This window comes from Tachypleus tridentatus, chromosome 7 (genome assembly GCF_004210375.1).
Source record: "Tachypleus tridentatus isolate NWPU-2018 chromosome 7, ASM421037v1, whole genome shotgun sequence".
NCBI classification, from domain to species: domain Eukaryota; kingdom Metazoa; phylum Arthropoda; class Merostomata; order Xiphosura; family Limulidae; genus Tachypleus; species Tachypleus tridentatus.
In genome coordinates this window covers 61,203,734-61,226,542 of record NC_134831.1, presented here as the reverse complement: position 1 = coordinate 61,226,542, position 22,809 = coordinate 61,203,734, and the positions used below count along the sequence as shown (strand labels likewise).

Sequence of the window (22,809 nt, the reverse complement as noted above, 5' to 3'; positions counted from 1 at the left end):
TTTATATAGATTTATACAATTATAACACATCCAATTTTAGATATAAAACTTGTATATAAATGTTCTATTAAATCTTTCACTGATTTAATATAAGAATTATGGGGCCTGGTTGGGGTGCTTAACTTGCAATCTGAGGGTTGCAGGTTCAAAACATGCTCCCTTCCTGGCTAGGGGGGCAATATAATATTATAGTTAATCCTATTTGTTGGTAAAAAAGTAGCCCATGAGTTGAGAGTGGGTGTTGATACTAGTTCACTTCCATCTTGCCTTTCATTGCTAAATCAGGGATGGTTAGTGCAGCTTTAGGAAAATATTGATCTGTATAAGAACAGGATATCCTCTAAAGCAGCTCTTTCTAGCAGTATTTTGTCAAACTCCATAGTCTATGTGCATCAAGTACAGTAAATTGAGGAATTCAAATAGATGTGTTAGGAGATGTGTGACTATCTTTATTCTCTTATACCAATAACTGAAACACCCAGAGAAAACTAATTGTATAAGGGTACACAGTTTGGGTCTTTTCTATATTTTTACTAAATCTGAACAGTATACTAATTTTTGTAACTTTTTAACAGTTTTCTTTGTGTGTGTGTGTGTGTGTGTGTATACACACACAATTTGTATTTTCTAGGTTGAATACATCATTTCAAGGTTGCTCATTCTTTAAAATGTAAGTCAGTAAATTAATATTTACTTGCATTATATCCCTTAAATTAGTTTTCTACCTCCCATGTCTTTACTATATAATTTTCAAATGTGTGTTAAAAAAACAAAAAACATTCAGGTACTAAAACACTAATTTCCAGATTTTATTTTTAGAAAAGTACACACACAATAGCTAAAACGTTTGAAAGCTGTTGTTTTATTTCATCTGTTCATAAAACAACTTGCCCACAATGTTTGTAAATTCAATTACATCCACTGTTTGATAACAACAGACACATTTGAACAAAATTTGCACTACACATTCCCTTGACTCAATATTTAAGTGTCACCTTTGAATACAATTTAACATACTATAAGAAGTAAGCCTACAATGAGTAGCTAACTTGAAACGAATATCAGGTTAAACTAACCAGCGGTGGGATTTATTTTTCCCTAATTACATAATAGGTTTGGGCAATTTTATGGAGGAGGCTTGAATTACAACATACAATTACTTCTTAACCAATAATTTTTTATTTAAAGATACAAGGTAAACTAATAAAATTGAAGTTTTATCAAAATGTTATATTTCTTTCCATTACCTTTTAACACTAACTTAAAACTTACTCTTTTTACTGTTGTGTAATGTAACAAAAAAGAATTGCTCTGTTGAAGCCTGTAGTATCACTTACACAAAACAAGAAAAAGTTTTATAAAATATAAAATACTACTGCCTAAACAAACAGGAGAAAGAGAGCCTATATTTTTCTTTTGATTAAATTTACATGCACGTATTCATCAATGTAAGAGATCAGCTATTTTTACTGAGGTCTGAAAGTAACTAAAACAAAGACTTCTTAAAATATAACAATCTTTCATTTGCCAACAGGCACTGTCAGAACTAAGAAAAATAAATCTTTAGTTAAACATGAAGTTGAAAATTTTACTTTACTCTCAAAATCATTTTTGCAAAAGTTGTTTTAATATTGAATATGGACATTTTTCAGTAATATAATTGAGCTTCAAATTTTTTTTCTAGTGATTAAGAAAAGAAAGCACCAACAAATGGCAGTGTACACAATTTTAAACTTATTTTGTACGTTTCAGGAAAATAAACATAATTTTATGAAAGGTACCTTTCCACTTGCAGGCATACAGTTTTTCTTCTGTAAAATTATTGAACTTTTAAACAAATGTTTGGAGTCAAAGTAGTGAATAAAATATCAAAGATAACGACCTACAGTTTAAAGTTTATATTAATCTCCTACCTTTTTATTAATTGAATATATTGTTTTGTAGGGCTGTGCTTAGAGTTGCTGCAGAATTTGTTGGCTTATACAAAGCTCATTATATAATAAATTGAACAAAAAATAAAGGAGCACCTCAGACCTTTGGGGATATTAACCTACATAAATAATTTTATGTCAGCACCATGCTTAAGCAAATTTAACATTTTTCTTACTTCTAGTAGCTCTTTTTGGATGATACTGGGGCAAGTACTGCCAGCATGTTTTTAATACTAGAAGTACAACTCTGATGCACAATTGTTAACCTCTATATTACTTTCAGAATATGATACTGCATTAAAACAGCTGTTTCTCTTATGGTTTGCATTGGTCTCCAAAAACTCTTAGGGACACATTGTAATGTGACAACAGGAATGTAACTCTGGAAAAAGATACTGTTGAGTTGGTCCCTAACATGTATATCTAATTATCTGATCTCACTACTTGTGATTGATAGACACAGATTTTTGATGGTATTTAAAAAACAAAAAAGGTTAACTGATGAAAACAGCTATTTTTTTTTTGGGCCAATATGGTATTACAAGGCACATGCACAGAAACTTAAGGTAGTTGTATAAATTACAATAAAAGATTCACGATATAGTGGAAAGCTAAACAACTGAATGTATTAGACATAAAATTAGGTAAATTAATAAGTTATAAAGATAAGCTAAAACACTATAATACTGTTAAACTGTAAATATGCTTTTAACTGACCTACAAGTTACTCCCAATTCAAATTATTGAGCACATCTTGCACATTAGCAAAGCATATAAAGTAACATTTGAATACCATTGTTCAAAACCACTCAACATTATAATTTCAGTCAAATTCTAAGAAACTTGATAACCTAAGCACTTTTGAAAAATCTATCAGAGTTTAGTGAAAGAGTTGTCAAAAACATCAAAGCATTGGATTCATATTTACATTTTTAAAATGACACATTATGCAACAATGACTTGTATACTAAGGAGTAAAGAGAAGAGTGCAACATAGTAACAGATAATTTACACAAGGTTATTGATCATGGAAGTCTACAGAGGATATAAAGTGGTCGCAAAAGTAAAACAAAGGATATTACATAAAGTGCTACATATACTACCAGAAAAGAAAATGTGGCAAGTAATGAAGCTAGTTTAATGGTTTATCCATGTATGGAAGTACATGGATGTTAATATAATAGTATACTGGTAAACAGTGATATGTGTGTAATCAAGTAATTTTAGTTTGGGGCACATAATAGACTAAGGATTAAAACACTTTAGTAGAGAACATGTTCATTAATTACAGAAGCTATGTTTTCATATACTCAGTTAATGTAAAATCATGACACTGTCACTAACGGTGGGGTAGGTAAGAGTTTCGTTTTTAGTATTTTGCAAAGTAATTTTACTTGGCTCAGAAATTAGGGGTAAAGTGTAGTACATTTTTATAAAAGCTATACAACTGCACATGAAGCTACACAATAGGGTAGCTGTGCTCTGCACAGCATAACAAAATCTAATTTCTGGCATTATAAGCCCACAAACTTTTCACTGAGCCACTGGAACTTAAATATTTTAACTGTAGTGTGTGTGGTTCATATCTATGGTATTGTTATAGATTTTCCTTTCTATAATAAGGGTCAGTATTCCTCTTTGTAGTGTATGTGGTGAAGACCTTCTTAAGGTCACATATCAGACATGAAGAATTAATTGCTTTGACATAATAAAATTTTGTAGAATGCACAGCAACTGTCTGTTGCCATCCATTCTACAAAGTTTCACCATGAATACTCTGCCTAAACAATCTATCAAAGAATGGTCTGACATACTTGTAAGCTGGTTGTATTGTATAATTAAAAAAACACAACTCACGCTTTAAGGGTCTGTCAAAGCATCTCATTACATAAGCAAATGTTCAGTAGCTGGTAACTTGAGTAAATAACATAGACTGTCATTAAGCTAGGATTAATTATTAATAGTATGAAGACTTTTTCATTAAAAGAGCTGACAATCACAGTTGTATATTTTATATTTAACTGCACTTTCACCTTGAAAAGCATGCTTTATACAGGCTGCACCCCCTCTATTAACATCAAACCTATTAAAGAATTTCACATTTGAGTTAGTAGAGAATTAGACAGAGTAGAAAAGCAGTTACATTGTGTTACTAATGAAAATTAAACCTTTAGTTTTCTATTAGAGCAAAATATTTTTTTTGTTGGTCAAAATCTTATTTCCATACAGGCCAGATTAACTGGATTTTAAATCATTCACCAAAATCTACCATAGTATCCATCAAATAAAGTAATAGAAAACAATAAGAAATGTAAAAAAATGTGAATGGAAGGCTGCATTCAACTACGGTAGCATACAAAAACTATAATCATAAAAAAGTAAAAATTTCAACAATAATAGTACAAGTTTTCTTTGTGTTTTTAAAGAGTGACAGTTAACCTATACAATTTCAGAGAAATGTACAAATCAAATGATCCTCTGCACATGTAAGGTATTACCTACATAAATCTTGGTAGAAAGCTAAATATATTGTGAACTATATAACAGCAATATTAAGTTATGATGACAATTACAAAAACACCAGACCATTTGTATAACAGTAAAACTCAAAGATATTTGTAATACAATTAGAATTAATATATAACAGAGCCTAGTAATAATATTAGAATCCATGGGACCCATTGCATTGTTGAGTACATGTTTAATAACAATATGTAGTACTGGTTACAGTTCAAACTAATTTGTAGAATTAAACGAACTGCGTTTCTTGTATTTCAGCTGGGCATGAGATGTAATGCATTTTCAAATTTCTCAATGTTGCTATTTGTAATAAAAAAACTTCAAGAGTTATACATAAATTAATAAATATACAGATTTAGAAAACTAAAGAACATTACTACATGCTTATCTGAAAACTATTCTTTAAAGTAAAATGTTACTATATAAATAAATAACACTCATTAGGCTGGTTACAAACCAAAGAGAGAAATTAGCAAAAAACTAAATATTTCCATCTGTAAAGTCAGCCAAACATACTATTTTTTAGGGAATAACTGAATTAAATACTTTTCTTTCTACTTAGATTAAATTGAGCACTGAATGCATTCTTGACACAAACAGTTATGGTCATTAATTGGATGACACCATGTTTGATTTTGTGGTAGATGACAAAAAATAGTAATAAAAGAATGCTGCCTCTCTTAAGACTAGTTACATGTCTACAGTGACACCACACTGACTGCTAACATAAAAAATAAACTAAAAAACATCAACCTCAGAGACCACAATAAGATACTGTAAGGTATCAAATGTAAGTCATACAGAGGTTGAGTAAATTATATTAAAATAAACCTGGAGCCTTACATGTCATTACAGTCTATGTTACCACATGCAGTCATCATCTATCTTGGCAACAGGCCTGTAATATAGTTTCCATCACAAAATGTGTTATCACAAGCTGTGGTGCCAAAAGCACACTACTGCTCTCAGCATGCTTTCCATAAGCTAGCTCTTAAATTAGAATGATGGGTTCCAAGTACCTGGTTCAATTTTATTATCTTGCAGAAATCCACAGACACTGTCTGGTAACTTTGTTTGAAGTTACATCAATACCTATTTAATTCTCTAGGTATTTGAAGAATGCAACTGCTAAATGGACATGTCACAACTGTACCTTTTGTACAAATGACTGTTGTTGCTTTTCCAGATAGGCTTGCTTGTGATATGTATAGATGATTTTTGTTGCTCACCTTTGTGTTTGTGTCTTATCTGTTACCAGATTCCACATGTTGCTTACTGCCTCTAGATCCCAAATTTCAAATCCCCCCCACCAGAAAATGATTAATTTTTGGTAATATTACATTATTTACAAACCATAAAAAAAATGTTAAAATGTATTTTTTTCTATAATTTCATATTCTATTACACAACCACTTTATATCAGCCAAGGCTCTCATGACTTGTTGATTTGTGTATTCAAAATGGTTTTAATACAATACCTCAACAATCTGTATTATATTATAACACATCAAAATGCTAAACTCTGTTAGTGAAGTTAAATGAAACAACACAACAGATACAGCATTCTCACCATAAACCAAACAATGTTAAGAGAAATTTTAAATTTACATGTGGCAATTCATATTCAAGGTGCAAAGCAACAGTTGTGCTAGAATACATGTGTCCTTTCACTGTGTGGTCCCTCGAGACTTCATCACAACTATATTAATAGAAAATTCTGAAAGAAAAACAAAAACAAGCTTACTCTCATACCATGCATACCCTAACAAAACTGGTGTTTCAAATTTGCCAATTTTGTTTCCACTTCATTACTCTGCAAACTTTAATCTTTGAAATAAATTTTTTTTCTGCTATTGTTCATTAATTTTCATATGCACATGCATATCATTTGGTTCACTGTGCACCCCTAATATCACTAATATGATTTCACAGATTATATATTTATTAAGCGAGATAGAATGTGTTAAGTTTCTTTGCATATTCACGACAATGTCTAATTATGAACTTACTTTCCATGAGTACATGTACTTGGTGTCACAGAAGACCATTTCCTTTGTAACTGTCCCTTTGACAGTATATCTATAAGTTTATCAAAACATGACAATATTCTATCAAACATTGAAACAAGTACAATGCAGTGAATGAAAGTGAAGTTTGTCAGAAAACCAACAAACTTTGTGCAAAGATGACCTTTAATACATCTATAACAATCATTCCATACAATATTCAATATATTTTAGAAAAGTTAAGGAAAATGGGACTTGAAGATTTTTCCTTTGGAAATAAAAAATAAGAAAATCTTACATTACTTATTTTTTGAACTCTTCTCATTTTTAAACAAATGAACCATGTGCATATTTTTAATGCAACTAACACCAGAAATTTAAATCTTCTAGCAACTCTACACTGGAACAACATGTTAAAAATATTTAACATACAACACAGCATAAAAGCTCACACTTATAATTCCACAATTTTTTTTTTTACACAACTTATTTTGTGATGCTTATTAAATATCCAATTAATAAAATCTTCCTTACCAAAATTATTTTAGTAGCACAATTCCACTTCAAAGCAATTTTATTACAATTTCAGCATGCATATTCAATTTACACGAACTGTCATTCATCCAACATGTTCTATTCTCTTAACCTTTTAAACATAAAAAAAATTACTTTTATTACATTTATATCTACAGTTACCACAATTTTAATTACAAAATTTTGATTCCATAAATAAAATAATACTGAATAACAGTTCTGACATTGAAGAAAAAAGGTAACTGCTAGTTCTAACAATAAAAGCACAAGAGTTAAAGCACTGCATCACATTTGAGAAAACTAATATTCCTTGTTTCACAGTTGGGATACAAATTTACACAAGATGCTCTTTTAAGCTATTTTTTCAATCATTATGAACCATACAAGAGGGTATCTTCTGCAATTTATGCAACATATTTTGTATTACCGTTTTTACATAATGTCAGTAATGTTTTATTATAATATGAATAAATTCTGAAATATAGCAAGCACTAGTATGTTAGTACTGCTCACTTCAAGTGATCAACCTATTATTCGTAATTATTTTTGTTGGCTGATTAATAAACAGTACAATAAAAATTGTTTCTTGAATTGTTTTTGACTAACATTGTATACAGGTGATGCATTTGACAGTCACTATTTGAAACTGATAATCTGTGTTAGCAAACAACACATTATTTGTATTATCTTAAAGTATAGAACTTGTATACTTTGTTAGTGTTAGCCAGAGAGAAAGGAAAACACAAGACTACAGTTTGAAGCATTCTGGAAAAATATATTACACACCTTTCAACATGCATTCAATGTCAGTCTCAGTAGTAAAATTTCTCATCATTTTTATATAAAAACAGACAAGATTAAACACAAGCAGAATGTAAGTGGCACTATCACAGAACTATGTATACCTCCAAAGGTGAAAACTATTGTGGAAAATGTATGATACCTATTTATACTAATGATGAAAACTTTATATTATTGAAATATGATTAATAAGAAGAATCCATACTTCTAAATAAAATACACTTTAGCAGTACTGTTGAGCTGTTAAGCATTGCTGTTATGAATTGAATGCTAAACACTGATATACACAACTTCTGAAGTTATACCTTTTAGTGTTAATTACACAATGTATAACTACCTTTTCTGAGAAAAATTTAAATTTTAATTCTAATGTATCAAATCAAATTATTTAAAAGCTAAAAACAGCAATTAAAAACATTACATCAATTTCTTGCTGTACCGTTAATGCTTATACAATTTTTGTTGGAATTCTAGAAGGAAGTATTTTTGTAGGCATAGAGATAATGATGATGAAAATGAAACTTCTACATACATACACAAATCATCTTTTTAATATGAATGCCTTCCTCAGTTTCACCATTCATATCACAATCAAGTTTACAAAATGAATGTAGAAAATAAAATGTAGCTTAAAATTTCCTAAAGACTCAACTACAATATAAAAAAACAACATTTCTCCCTGACACAGGGAAAATTGTAAAAAAACCACACACAACCATGTGCATGTCCCATTCTAAAGGTCTGTTAAAATGCCAACTTAAGGAGGAAGTACTGATGTCAGCTTTAGCAATAGTGATTCCTCTGGATCCTGATCAAAGAAAAACACAAAACAATATTAACTCCCAATTACCTTTTCAGATCGAAACTAAAAATCATCCCAGTAATGCAAATAGCAGATTTAATATACTTAGACTGTTACTCATAATGCGTTGTTTTATCAGGTAGGTATCTTTAAAGATCAGGTATCTTTACTGTATTTCTAATTGTGACACTTAGATATTGTATTCCAAAATTAATTTGAAACTACCAAAATAACTTGTGTATTTGTTTCATTGTGCCAAAAAGTAATGTTTCAAATACTTTTTAATACTGCAGATTTCAACAAAGAAAATGAACAAAACCAAGAAAACTTCCTCTTTCAAACAATTAACCTCCAAAACAAGTTACACAATATATACACAAGGTACTCCTCTCCACTAAAATATTAATTCTATACACTATACCTAGCTTAGTAGTGAAATACCCATTTAAAGCAAAGTATGAAAGACTTAATATTAGCATTTAGTATTTCTCAAATTATAAATTTCTTCATCTGCTTCTAGTTTGTCTTTTTATCCATATACCAATATTTCTTGAATTTTATGTCAATGGACCAAATTTTCACATGCAAAGTACTGTTGGAGAAAAAAAAAAGATACTGTAGTTCACTGAATCAAGCAGTAAGTGAAAAAAGTGAGAATGTACCAAAGAAGAAACTAGTTTGAATAAAATATAGAAAAGGTATACTTACATGTACATAGAATAAGTCAAAGAAATACAAGGGAGAAGTAAAAAGACCAAAAATGAAGTATATCATAACTGGTTCTCATTCATATACATGACTGTACAATGTATGACACAAAAAACAAGAAACACCAATATACAACATACATTAATCAATACCTTCAAGAGTTGCTAAGCTAGGTTGATGTCACTATCATGATTCATTACACTCCATGGCTTTTCTGCAATTAAAGAGCCACTTGATGACACGGGCATTTTTTTCGACAATAGAAGTCTCCAATGGACCGTGATCTCGTAGATCCTGGCCCCTGAGACCATCCTTTCCTCCACCATCATCCCATTCATCCTGGAAGGAATCTTCACTGCATACATGAGACTGGTGGTCATCAGTGTTAATGGAACTACCTGAGCCAAAGAACTGGGGTGGAGAAGAAGCAGTTGAAGTACCAGTAAGCTGTTTCCATACACTGGACTCCAGCCCCATGTTGTTAAAAAATCTCTCAAGTTCAGGAATGCATTGAGTAGTCATTCGTTGGGATGCTGTAGAATGGTGGTTACAACCATATCGGTACCCAATGTCCGACTTGGAACGTAATACAGGCTTTCTTCGCATACCACTATTTTCTGAACTTGGGGTGTTTAATGCTGATGTAACATTACTACTCTTTTGCTGGTTAGTCTGTTTCAGCAGCTCATCAAGGTCACTCTTAGTACCATATTTTTCATTGTTTTCATCACTGTAAATATCACATTTAAAAGAAGAGCTTCTGGTCACATAATCAGGTGTAGTGAAAAGCCTGGGTCTTGGTGTTATCTCATATCTCAAATGACTTGATCCAAAAGATGATGTTCCCGAGCTCTCAGAAGGTGACTGCAAATAAGCTTGTGCAGCAAGTTTTGCTTGTGCAGGAGAAAGGTCTGGCATGCTTTTATGAATGCTATAAGACTTTTGTGTGTTTGGTTGATATGAAATCCAATTTTCCTTGGGAACAGGGTCTGAATTACCTCTGTGAACTTTTGCTCTTTCTGGGGATTCAGCATAATTGTGATGGAGTACCTCTGTCTCCTTCCTAACAGTTAATTGTTCCAAATTTTCTGTCATTTGGCTTGTAGAGTGATAAGGAGAGAGTTTTTTAGGTACAGGAATGTCTCTAGACTCAGACTGCGACTTGGCTCGAGCCCTGATAACTGGTCTTTGCTGACCCACAGTTCTACAATCACCATTCAGTGTTTCATATGTATGTGAATGTTTAGACGTCCCCATGATCAAAAAGTCCAGGTGAGAGCGAGAAGACAGTTGAAGACAGGAGCTATGTTTGAAAGATTGTTTACTATCCAGCACTCGTTCAGACTTGACATAGTTGGCTTTGCTCTCTTCCAGTCGTTCTACAGCACTTTTCCTATGAACTAGAGAATAAATGTTTGAGTTTAAACAGCTTAGCATCACAGTAAATAAAATATTTATGATCTAGTATATACAGTAAGGTGCCTCATTATATGCTATCCTTTTCACTGTCCTAGAAGTCACGTACAAATGTTGATGCATTTTATAAAGAAAGTAATATAACTGAAAATATCACAAGTTTTCATATGATGTCTAAAGATTTTGAAACATTAAGCCATTATGTTCCAAGATAATTTTAAATTTCAGAAACAGAACTTGTATATAATGGAAAAAGTAAAATCTACTTCAAAGGTTAATTAATTTGATAGATTATTATTCACAATACTCATCAAAAATCAAGACTTGAATCAACATCGTTATTTATATTATCAAGTCAACTGCTGATCACAGAGATGTACAGTATGATTTACATATTGTGAAAGTATTCAAGTCTATGATGACTTTGTTATAGATAAGAATTTTAGAAAAGCCTGGACTGTTGCCATTTCAAAACAAATCTTCTGGAACTCCTACACTGCATGGTATAAAAGGTTATCTTCATATTAACCTTTGTGCACATAATTCAAACATGAATACAACTTTAAGAAATAATAATATTGCTGGGAAGAACTATCATAGTTGTTTACCTGAAGTATGCAGTGGCAACATTTATGTATAGCATGAGATAACTACTGGCATGTTGCTCAGCATTGAAAAAACAATCAGCTTACTTAACCATTATATTAGACATTTACAATGTTACTCTTAGATAACCAACAAACATTACATGATAAATATGGAGTTCTTAAGCACCATGTAAAGTTAAAAAGTAAGACATTTATAAATTCATGGTTTATATTATAGCAGACTAATCTGTAGATATTTTTTAAGATTGTAACTAATTTAATTCCTATGGCATTTGAAAATATTTTGGAATAAGCACACAATAGGAAACACTGCAAGACTAATCAAGTAGTTATTAACAGTATCTGAATACTCTGTCATGGGTTACCATCCTTGTTGAGCACTTATAAAAGTGCTTAGCAAGATAAGGATCTATTAAAACAAAGTACAAGAACATATTAATATACAAAAGTTGTACACTCAATTTAAATATGAAGAAACTGCTTGAAGATATTATCCACCATCTTTTTTTACACTGTAATATTAATGAAGTTTCAGTAACCATATTTATCAACTTGCTAGCTTTTTACCAGTTATGATACAGGCAGAAGTGTTTAGTTACATGAGCTAAAAACTTTTGTATCTATAACTAATCGGCAGATTTAGCCTATTTTTCACGTAAAACAGTTTCCCATGTTGTTTATAACTAAGCCATTCAGTGACGTGTACTTTAGACAACCTAAAGAAATTTCAAAACTATTAAAATCCAGAGTATAAAGTTACCATCAAAGTTTGAACTTTGTGTAAATTGATAGCTTTATTTTTCATCATAACTGGAGTGTTTTAAGTCATTAAAAGAAAACTGGGTGCTGCTGCATATCACAACAGATGATTCATCATCCAGTGTTCAATTATAGCTAAAAATAAACTATTATACATATGTAGAAAAATTACTATATAACATGCAATTCTTTTTCCTTATTTTCTGATGTATTTGTAACAGATGCAATTTGAGTTATTTTCAGACAACATATATGAATCTCAGCACTGTTAATATCACTAATCCAAGATAATGCACGTACACAATTTAAAATTGACAAAAATCTACACATATACAGAGAAGAATAGAAAAGATTTTTTCCACTAAGCCATTAATACGTTACTTACAAAAAAATAATTAAAATGTGGTTAACTGGCATAATATATAAACAAATTTTAGTCAACTAATATTTTAGAAATTTTAGAAATACTATTAGAATAAAACAAACCATAACAAAATATGAAGTAACAAAACAAAGTACAATTACAAAATACAGTTTATTTAATAATATACTGCTAAATGTTCAAAGGTTTTTTTATAATCACTGAAACTTGTGCAATTATTGGACATGCATTACCGATTGTGTTACAAAAATATAGTCACAACACATGAGAAGAGAATAAACAAGTATAATTTTTTTAAAAATAAAAACCTACCAGCATTCTGTCGTAAGGACCCTCCACCAGGTCTCAGAAAACTAGAGCTACGAACTACAGAGCTTAAAGGCTGTTTACAGTTGTTGTTAGGAAGACAAGTCTGAATGGATGTCATCATGAGCCCTTAACTACAGATTGCCTCCAGGATTTAGAAAATGTATTTGAGTTTGTACAATCTTCATCTTTCTCCCACAAGGAAAACAAGCAATTCCTGTAAAAGTTTTCTCAAATTAAGGATACAGTACAAGTATATAGATAAAAACTATATATTTTAAAACTGTTTTCCCATTGTATTGGAAAAGATTCAGTAAGAGAAGGCCATCCAACAAAGAAATCAGCCCTATCAAATTATATAATCTCTGAAAACTAAACAACTATCTATAGCTCAGATATTTAGAATTTATATAGTTGTTTTCAGCAATATCTGGGAGTTCAATCCCATCCTTAACTTTCCATTATTCTAAGAAATCTCCCAGTGGGTAGTTTATCTAAGCCCTAGTGATTTTAAACATTTAAATCAGATTATGTCTAGTTTTGGATACTTGAGAAAAGATCCATAAATCTTTGAGTCTTTCCTTTTAAATTGAGAATAAGTAATATATCATACCTCTAGGATAGATTTGAGACACTTTTAAAAATATATTTAAGACAGCATGTTCTCAAACAGAAGACTCACAAGGTCAAAACTTCTGAAATTGGCTGACAAATGACATGAGAGACAATCAGTAATACCATAAAAAAAGTTTAACTTGACATACACTATGAAAGATCTATAAAAAACTATAGAAAATCTAAAGAGATGGTCAAAATAGAAATTATGAATTAAAAACATGGGTTACAAGAAACAGCTGGTTGGCAATGTTGAAACTAACAACATAAAAATAAACATAGCCAAACAATGTTTTATTTGAGCTTAAAAAAAAAAGTAAAGATCAGATATACAAGCTCCTATCTCCTCGTTTCTGTCAGATTGAAAGGCAATGAAAAGTTGAGGACCTAAAGGAGCTGCTACTGTTACTCCAGTTTTTTAAAAAAAGTGAAATAGGCCACCCAGGAAAATATAACACAGTAGTCTGGTTTCTGTTGAGAGAAAGATTCTATAACATGATCAAAGAAATTTCGTAAGATCGTTTATAAGAATACCATAAAAGAAAGCCAATATGGATTCATTAAAATAATTTGTCTTACTTATATATTGACTTTTTCATTATTATTATTATTATTATTATTATTATAAGTGAAGATACTGCTTATTTAAATGATTAAAAAATTAGGGATTTTGTGTATTTAAAAAGACTTCCAATAAGATGGTACACAGAAGGTTAGATAAGAAAATCACATCAGTGAGTATTCAGTAAAGACTATTTCATTAGACTGTACAGCAGACAGGTCAAAGTAAGCAAAATATTTTATTAATGAATCAGGTTAAAAACAAATTAAGAAATACAAAATGAGCTTGAGAAAAACAGCTACTTAATAATATTGAAACTAACAGCAAGAATTCTTTTAAGTATATTATAGGTATGCAAAATGTTAAGATTGGGAACTGACTCATTAAAGGACAATGATGGCATTTATTATTAAAAGATTATGAGATGGCTAAACTTCTACACATTTTATTCCACTTTAACAAGAGAAGGTATTAGAAATATTCCCAAACTCTGAGAATTTCATGAGAAATATCAGGAATGACCAGAATTGAATAAAGACAGATTAAAAGTAAACAAGTATAAAAAATTTTTAACACTCCTACGAAAAGAGGGGCCTAATAGGCCCCAGAGCAACTTGAAAGGTTATTAATGTTAGGCTAATAATTTTGTATTTGAATGAAATTGCCATTTAAATCCATTAATGAATGGATTAACGACATTCCCACTGTCCCTATCTACTATCTAGCGAAACCACAGCCAGGGGAACGGGCTTGGAAAAATCAGGACTAGAAACGTCTTTTCGTAGGAGTGTTAAATGAAAATATCAGGAAGTAGAAATGGGAGCACGAAAAAGAAACCAAATAAGTTACAGATGGGTGAGGTAACTTTACAACAGTTTTGTTTTGTAAACACAGTGCAACTTCAGAGTTAGTGTGATTATTATTATACCAATTCGTTACTTTGTATTTTAGTTTAAATTTTGATCCAATTATAGACTTGAACTGAATTTTATCAATAGCCGATCCTTTCTAAATACTCAAACTTAAAAAAATATATTAGAAATCAACTTCTGATATTATTTTTTTGGCTCATCCCTTACCAATCAGACAGCTATAATATCTCTCACAAGCAAAGTAGGGCTATTGGAACTTTGCATCTTACTTTGACATCAAACTCTTCTCCCCTTATGTTGTGATGTATTTTGTTAGGGCCACAATTTGATTACAAATGTATACGTGTTTAGTTATTGAAACAAAGTTTACAACAGAGAAATTTAGCCATACACACACACACCTTTCATTTAGTTTAAACAAGTATCAAGTTACATAAAGCACATGAAGTAGGAACAGGTAGAATGATGGTTACACCTACTCTGAGATTGCACCACATCAAAAACTATTAAGTACAATAATTTTATCCTGCCCATTCCTACCCTGTTTCTTTATCTACTGGTGCTGTCGTTCCTACTTCCTAATCTTCATATTTATATGTTTTACACGTCTCATAGAGTTTGGTACTAATCTTGAAAGTGACTGGGCTTTAGAACTATCTTTCTCGTAGCTTTTCTTAGAGCCATCTCTTGACATTTCCTGATATCTTTAATATCATTTTTCATTCATCTAGTCAGGTTGAGTAGCCTTTTCTTTAACTGGATTAATGGCTAAGGCTTGTTTCACATATTCAACATTACTTTTTCTAACCCTTTATATTTTTTTCAGCAATATTCTCTCTTTGCTAGGGCAAAGACCAAGATTATCAACATAAAATTTTCTCCTTTTCTCTTTGTTTCTTTGAAAGGCACATTTCAAAAATTGTACTGTTAAAAGTACAACCTTAGATGTCAATAGGCCACATTTAGGTTTAAAACAATGCAAAGATAAATTATACAACTCATTTTTTGTTTTCATTTTGAAGCAATCACGTAAAATTGTGCAAGATACTGACATTTATGATATAATTACTTTGTCCATCACAAAACCCTCGAGTGAAATATAGAGAACCAAAAGAACCTAGATCTATAAACTATATCCAGTCCATGTTTTTATGTCTAGTTGATAACAGCTGTTGGTTGATCACAAAGCACATGTGAATAAGCAATTCTGCATTTACACATGATATGAGAGCAGCTTGTTACTTGGAAACTCTGTGTGGGTGCTCATAATATAGAATATAGCTACTACTGTATTGTTAGCTTGGTTGTTATTTCTTGTTATTTTGAAGGTTATAAGTAAAACTAAAAAAATTTAGCCAAGATAGCATAATTCAGTCGTGCATTTAGGTTTCCATAATCTGAAGACAAGAGAAAGCTATGCCTTTTCAACACTGTTACTTAGACGAATTCACAAATTTGTAGTTTTGCAAAATTTTTTCTTACTCAGCCAACTTTATCAAGTGTTTTGGCAACTAGTTACTCTGGAGTTGGTTTGTTCACTACTCATCAGTGCATGTAAAGTACTTATAGTTCTGTTTACATGCTATTTGTAGTATGATTGAGATTTTAATCTGTACTGAACATCTGGGTCATTCTTATGATAACGTACAGGGATAAAGCAAGGTTTTTCCTGTGGTCGTAAAGGAGGTCAGAGATTATACATCAAACCTCTATTTTGAAGTCTAACAGAGATGTCTAACAATTAGATATTTCTGAATGTACACCCAGTAACATTGTCTCTTACAATGTTTTGCCATCTTAGGAAATTTGGAAATCTAGCTTAGTCTTAAATCCTTATAACAAAATAATAATGCAAACTAATTTTTATAATAAAAGTATAATAATAGTAATAAAAAAATACATTTAACGTTAACCTAAACTGTCAATGGAAATACTATAAAAATATTTATGGAACATATGAACACTAGCTGCTATCTTCAAGTGCTGTTGTACATTTAGTGTTTGTTAAACAATATCAGTGTCAATTGTGTTGCTTGTTATCTGGACTAAGGATAGAATGTAATATTTTTAAGAGTGTTTTAAGGCATTGTACAAAAGATGAGCTTAACATTAACAGAAGTTTGTTAACGACATTATTTGGACTGCTGGGTGGCAGGAATGAGAGAGCAATATATTTATTATTAAAAGGTGTTCAGTCAAACTAGGCTACTGTTACTATCAGAGTACCTCAGGAGTCAGTCTTTAGGTATTTCATCTTTCTTATTTACATTACTGATACTGATAGTGGTATGATTAGCAAATACTTATGTAATGCATTTGTGCTATCATAATTTGTATCATATATTTCATACAGATAAGAACCCACTCAATAGCATGATTAAAGAATATTGTAATAGTAATGGATAAATCACTCAAGCTGCATAAGCAGTGACCCATTATTTACATATTAATTATCATTGCCTTCTGCTTAAAAAATTTATCTGGCTGTAAATATCCTATAAAAAAACAGTTCACATGAGCTTTAGCACTTCCTTGTTCCAACTGCATTTTCTAAGTAGTTGAAATACTGTGGAGGTTACATATGCAGCAGGAAATCAAGAGGTATGTATATGTCTGCTCCCACAAAATAAAAAACAGTTCAACATGATGACACAACTAGGCCATGGTTAAAGTTCTTGTAATGTCAGGTAACAACTTACTACTTTGGAGTATAATTATATTTTCTTAAAATAATTTAAATATCTATAATAATCAAACCTATCATGTGAAATAAATATATGGTAGGTATTATGTAATTTACTGACTGGGTTTTAAAAAGTACTCAAGAAACAGCATTTTATGGATACTTGTGGGAATCAGTACAACCACATGCGTTTTCTTATAGCAAAGCCACATTGGGCTATCTGTTGAGTTCACCAAGGGGAATCAAACCCCTGATTTTACCAGTTTAAATCTGTAGACTTAGTGCTGTACCAGTGGGAGGCATCAGTAAAACAGTGTCTCCAAAACAGAACCACTGAATTACATAATTAGTGTAAGGTGAAGCTTGAGTCAAAAAATGTATATCATGCCATTAGCCACGAGACCTATAAGGGTTTGAAAATTGAGACTATAAAAAACATCATTTCCAGTAGTTTATGAACACTTAAAAACAACATGAACAGAAATAACAATGAGAAAAGTAACACCATTTTATTTGTTTTCCATACCTTTTAGAGTAATGGTGGGGACAAATGTTTTTGAATTATGCAAAACTAGTCAATAAAGTATAACTTTTTCTTCTTTCATTTAGCTTTGTTGCAATATACTGGCTTTCTGATTAACAATCATATGCCACTACACAGGGATGAACACAATGCTTTCTAAGTGCACACTGCTAACAGTAAGAGGGAAATATATGGTTGTACAACAAATGCTACACTTTTCTTACTTGCACATATAAAAAAGAAATGGTTTCAAAATTATTTCAAACTAACTTTTCAAAGGCTAAAGGACTCAAAAAGATCACTAGATGCTGGTGACAAAGTTTCTCCATGCTTAACCAAAAGGGGATCCTCAATATCCACAGCACTTGAAAATCTCTTAGGCAGGATTAAGGAAATCTACAAGACTTTTTTATTAACTATATTTTTGTGTGCCAACAGTACCAAGTATGGGGTGTGTGTATATATATATATATACACCAAACTTTACTACTCATCAATATCTCTAACAGTCTACCCTCAAACTGAAGTACTTTTAGGCAGGATTAAAGAAAATTAATGTACAAGACTTTAGGTGTGGTCAAATACATCAATCTAAAGATTTTGATCTTCTAAGTCCAAAACTGTAATTAGATCTCAAACCAGATGAGAGATGAAGCCACGAGTTAAACGTTTGTACTTGTAAAAAAAATTATTGAATACCCTAACAGAGGCAATTCTCATTCTAAATAAATCACAAGAAAGGATACCGATATTTCCAAGAAGGGTAAAACATTTTATGGAAATTTTGCAGGAAAATGTTTTATTCTAAAACAGAACAACACTTTTCCTATCCATATGATATAAACTTGAAAAGAATGATTACATTGTTTTTCTTCTTATTTCTCTTCAAATATAGGCAGATGAGAGTTTGATGAAATGAATGAGAACCCTGTTAAGCCGTGTACATTTTTGCTAATACTTTACAAAATATAGAATGGAGTAGTACATATAGTATGTTCATAAAACAGTGGAAAAGATTATTCTCAAAAATAAATAAATATATTACAAATATTATTATTACATTTCAAATATGTAACTATTAGGCAAATAGCCTTGTGTGTACTGGATTATATGGATATAACAAAGTGTGATTAACAAATATACTCTCTTTTACTTTCAGCTTTAATCACAGATTATTGGTGTTAGAGAATATAAATTGTATAATTGAGACAATGGGTGAACTAAACCCACAAGCCTAACAACAGATTGCAACTTGAAAAAGCAGCAGAATCAATCTATACCAATCTCTTCGCTGAAAAACGACCAAGTTCCATTTCAGTTGGCCTACATTATAACTCATTTTACCATTGTTAGTTTAACACTTTCATTGTGTATGCAAGTAAAGGTTTGATTTTGTTCTATTTCTGAAAGTTCTTTTTTTATTATTATTTACACTTTAGGACTTAAATTATTTATCGTAAACCAAATTAAAATTATCTACATCGTACATGTTTCAATAGAAAATTGGTCTGTCAAAATTTGTGATACTGTATGTTCTCTACAAAAAATTTTCATTAAGCTTACAAGTTACAACTCACAAGTATGAAAAAGACAAATCAATGTAAATACTATGGAAGCTATTAAATTAGCGTAATCATGTGTTTCATACACAGCGTAGAAATTTACTTGCTACTGTGTTGGCGTTATGGTTAGATCGATTTCTCAAAACATTCTTTAACTGTAAGAGATAGTTAGGCTTATGTCGATACTTCATGTTAAAATATTTTATATTTAAAATGAGCTCACTAGAAGTTCAAAAGTCGGCAGGCTACTAACACTATGTAAATCATTAACTAAACATTAACCATTAACTATACAAAGCTAATTTATTTTAAGGTCTTAATCTCTTTCGTAAATTATATAATTTATATCGCACAATGTTTTAAAAAATCTTCTCCAAAGTGCAAAATTATGTATTTCAGTCTACAAAATATCGTAAGTTTTAAAATACACAAGACTAAGTTATAAAACATCAAACTGATGTTAAATTTATAATTGGCCTAAACAGTAAAACTAAGTTAAACTTACAAGTTACAGTACTAAAGCTGAGCTACAGAAGTTTAGATCGTGACAATATCCGTGTAATATGTCACAATCTTCACAGCAAGTTCATAATCACTATTATTTACCCATTATAATTTATTAGTTATTGCTATTAATATTGTTGTATACTCTCGCCAAGATTACAATATTCATACTGTACTAAACTCTCCTGTACTTGTTAAGTCCTATATACAATTTCTAAATTCTGCAGTTCTGTAAGTAGCTGTTAATTTTATTGTAATATTATTAATACCGTTAATGTTACTGTTTAATGTTTATAGTTCATACTATAGCACTATTACACTTACAGATCACAGTCACTGATAATTTACATATACATAAACCAAGGTACATTTACTTACCTTATAACTCATTTTCCTGTTTAACTTCAAGTCAAAATACGTTCTCGTAAATATAAAGCCAAATTATAACCCAATATTCAATGTGCAAATTAAGAAGAAATTGTTGAACAAGAAATAGGCTTAACACGCAACGGTAAATTACTTTCCAATGCTCCTTTATGACAACCTAACTTCTACTCTACGAATATACCTTGACTCTTCATCTAATTTGGACGACATCGCAGCTACTGCATGTTTATCCATTACGTCATGACAAGTAAACACCATGTCAACCAATCGTAGAAAGTGCATCGAAGAGCGCCAAATTTATTTTACTAAAATAAAGGTCTTGTGCACCTGACCCTCCTGGGTATTGAAAAATTAAACATACCCAAATACCCATGAAGCGAAGCGAAGAAGGAAGAGGTCTTTTTGCTCCTGACCCTCCTGGGTATATAATTATCAACATACCTTAATACCTATAAAGAAGCGAAGCGAGAAGGAAGAGGTCTCTCCCGTTAGTATCTATTTTAGAAATAAGAACGTAATCAAGCCACCGATCACTAAACTATAAAACTCATTTAAATTTAGTCCTTATATCTTAACACCTTAAAATAAAAATAAACTACCTATCTGACAATTAATATTAAGTAAAGAATTAAAACAAACATGGACATTCGATCTACGTGTAGTTTCAACACCAACACCCTACAGCAAACAAATTGATAGCACTGACAAGAGGAAGAGCTCCAAGTGAACCTGACTGACCCTCTCTGGTCTATAATACCAAAAATTCGACAAGGATGAAAGCGAAGCGAAGAAGCAACGTAGGAGAAGGAGGTCAAGACTGTAGTTGACTCTCCCTCGTCCACACAAAGACCTAAATACCGATAGAATGAAACGCGAAAAGCAACAAGAGGTATAACCTTGATCTATAAATTAACTCTTACAATGGCTAACATAAAGTTTGAAAGCTCAAACGAGTGCATAGCCATAGATGTTGTTATAACAAATAACTTCAAAATTCAATTGCAGGAATATACTGTGCACCCAGCAGAATCCTGGACACAAAATTATTTAATAATATAGTAAACCATAACAGAAATTATACTGTGATACGGGATCTCAATTTCCAAACATACAAATTTTGAATACTGAAGGACAATAACAAATTGATCTCGTTTACTGCAATTCACAAATAATACAGACTCTGTATTTTTAAAAGATTTAACGCACATGTACAAGTTCAGGTGAAATAATACATTTATGCATTGTCTTCTCAGAGCTTAGTTAGAAATGCTTAGAATTTTATGTTGGACAGAACAGAGACAGCGACCATTTTCCGATTTGGCGTAACTTCGATCTCGCTCCCCACCAGAACAAACAAATACCTCAAACAAGTTTTAACTATGAACTGCATATTTATCCATTACGTTATGACAAGTAAAAGCTATGTCAACCAGTCGTAGAAAGTGTTAATACCCATACCAGACGTTCTGAGATACATTTTTATTTCAAGTGGGTTTCTCGTCGTCAAGAAGATTTAAAGTAAACTGTTAACGATACAAAACAAAACTAGATGTATTATTACCAGCTTCAGAAGACAACAAATGCATTGTGTCTACAAGACAGAGATAATTATTATCCAGTAATAACTGAATGCATTACAAAATCAACAGAAATAGCTATCCCAAAACAACAAAATCACACAACAATACACACAAAGAAACCACACAAACACATAACAGATATGATTAAAGAAAGACGCAAACTACAAACGCTATATATAGCACCGAACCGCAAATAAATGCACTACAAAACGGGGGCTATTTGCGCTAGCCATTCGTTATTTAGCAGTGTAAAACTAGAGAAAAGGCAGCTAGTCATCACCATCCACCGCCAACTCTAGGGCTACTCTTTCACCAACAAATAGTGGGATTGACCTTCACTTTATAACCCCCCACGGCTGAAAGGGCGAACATGTTTGGTGTGATGGAGATTCGAACCCGCGACCCTCAGGTTACGAGTCGAGTGCCTAACCACCTGGCCATGCGGGGCCTCCAAATTGCTACGTCAGCAAAATTTCTTGGTCTTACCTATCGCGCAGAATTAACTTGGGAGAAATATGTAAATAAAATCTCAAACAAAATCTGGCAAAAAATAAACCAAGATAGAAGTCTGTGAGGGAACAATACAGGAATAACACTAACTAACATTAAAAATATACAAACAATACGTGCGACAAATCAGACTCGATCAACGTCGCACCAAAAAAAATTAAAATTAAACAAACACAACAAAATGCAATATTCGCCAGCGCCTACAAAGTTCTACGCTCAACAAACTACAAATTCTTAC

General features: G+C 31.4%; 1 protein-coding gene across 8 annotated transcripts; it reads right to left on the bottom strand.

Annotated features, from left to right (window-relative positions):
* Nucleotides 1-796: 796 nt before the first annotated feature.
* Nucleotides 797-20,962, bottom strand: LOC143255787 (uncharacterized). 8 transcript variants are annotated; one of them, XR_013030847.1, is made up of 5 exons: nucleotides 20,473-20,766; nucleotides 12,780-12,990; nucleotides 9,455-10,702; nucleotides 6,992-7,103; nucleotides 797-6,168 (listed from the first exon to the last, which is right to left on the bottom strand). XR_013030847.1 is itself a non-coding variant. In XM_076511998.1 (4 exons), exons 2-3 carry the CDS (start codon nucleotides 12,895-12,897, stop codon nucleotides 9,489-9,491), a joined length of 1,332 nt encoding a protein of 443 aa, XP_076368113.1. In that variant the 5' UTR covers nucleotides 12,898-12,990; nucleotides 20,473-20,766; the 3' UTR covers nucleotides 797-6,168; nucleotides 9,455-9,488. The 8 variants fall into 8 exon arrangements, 6 of the variants coding, with proteins under 6 accessions (XP_076368113.1, XP_076368115.1, XP_076368111.1 ...); XR_013030846.1 differs by having other exon boundaries at nucleotides 6,992-8,600; nucleotides 20,473-20,764; XM_076511998.1 differs by lacking the exon at nucleotides 6,992-7,103.
* Nucleotides 20,963-22,809: the final 1,847 nt, after the last annotated feature.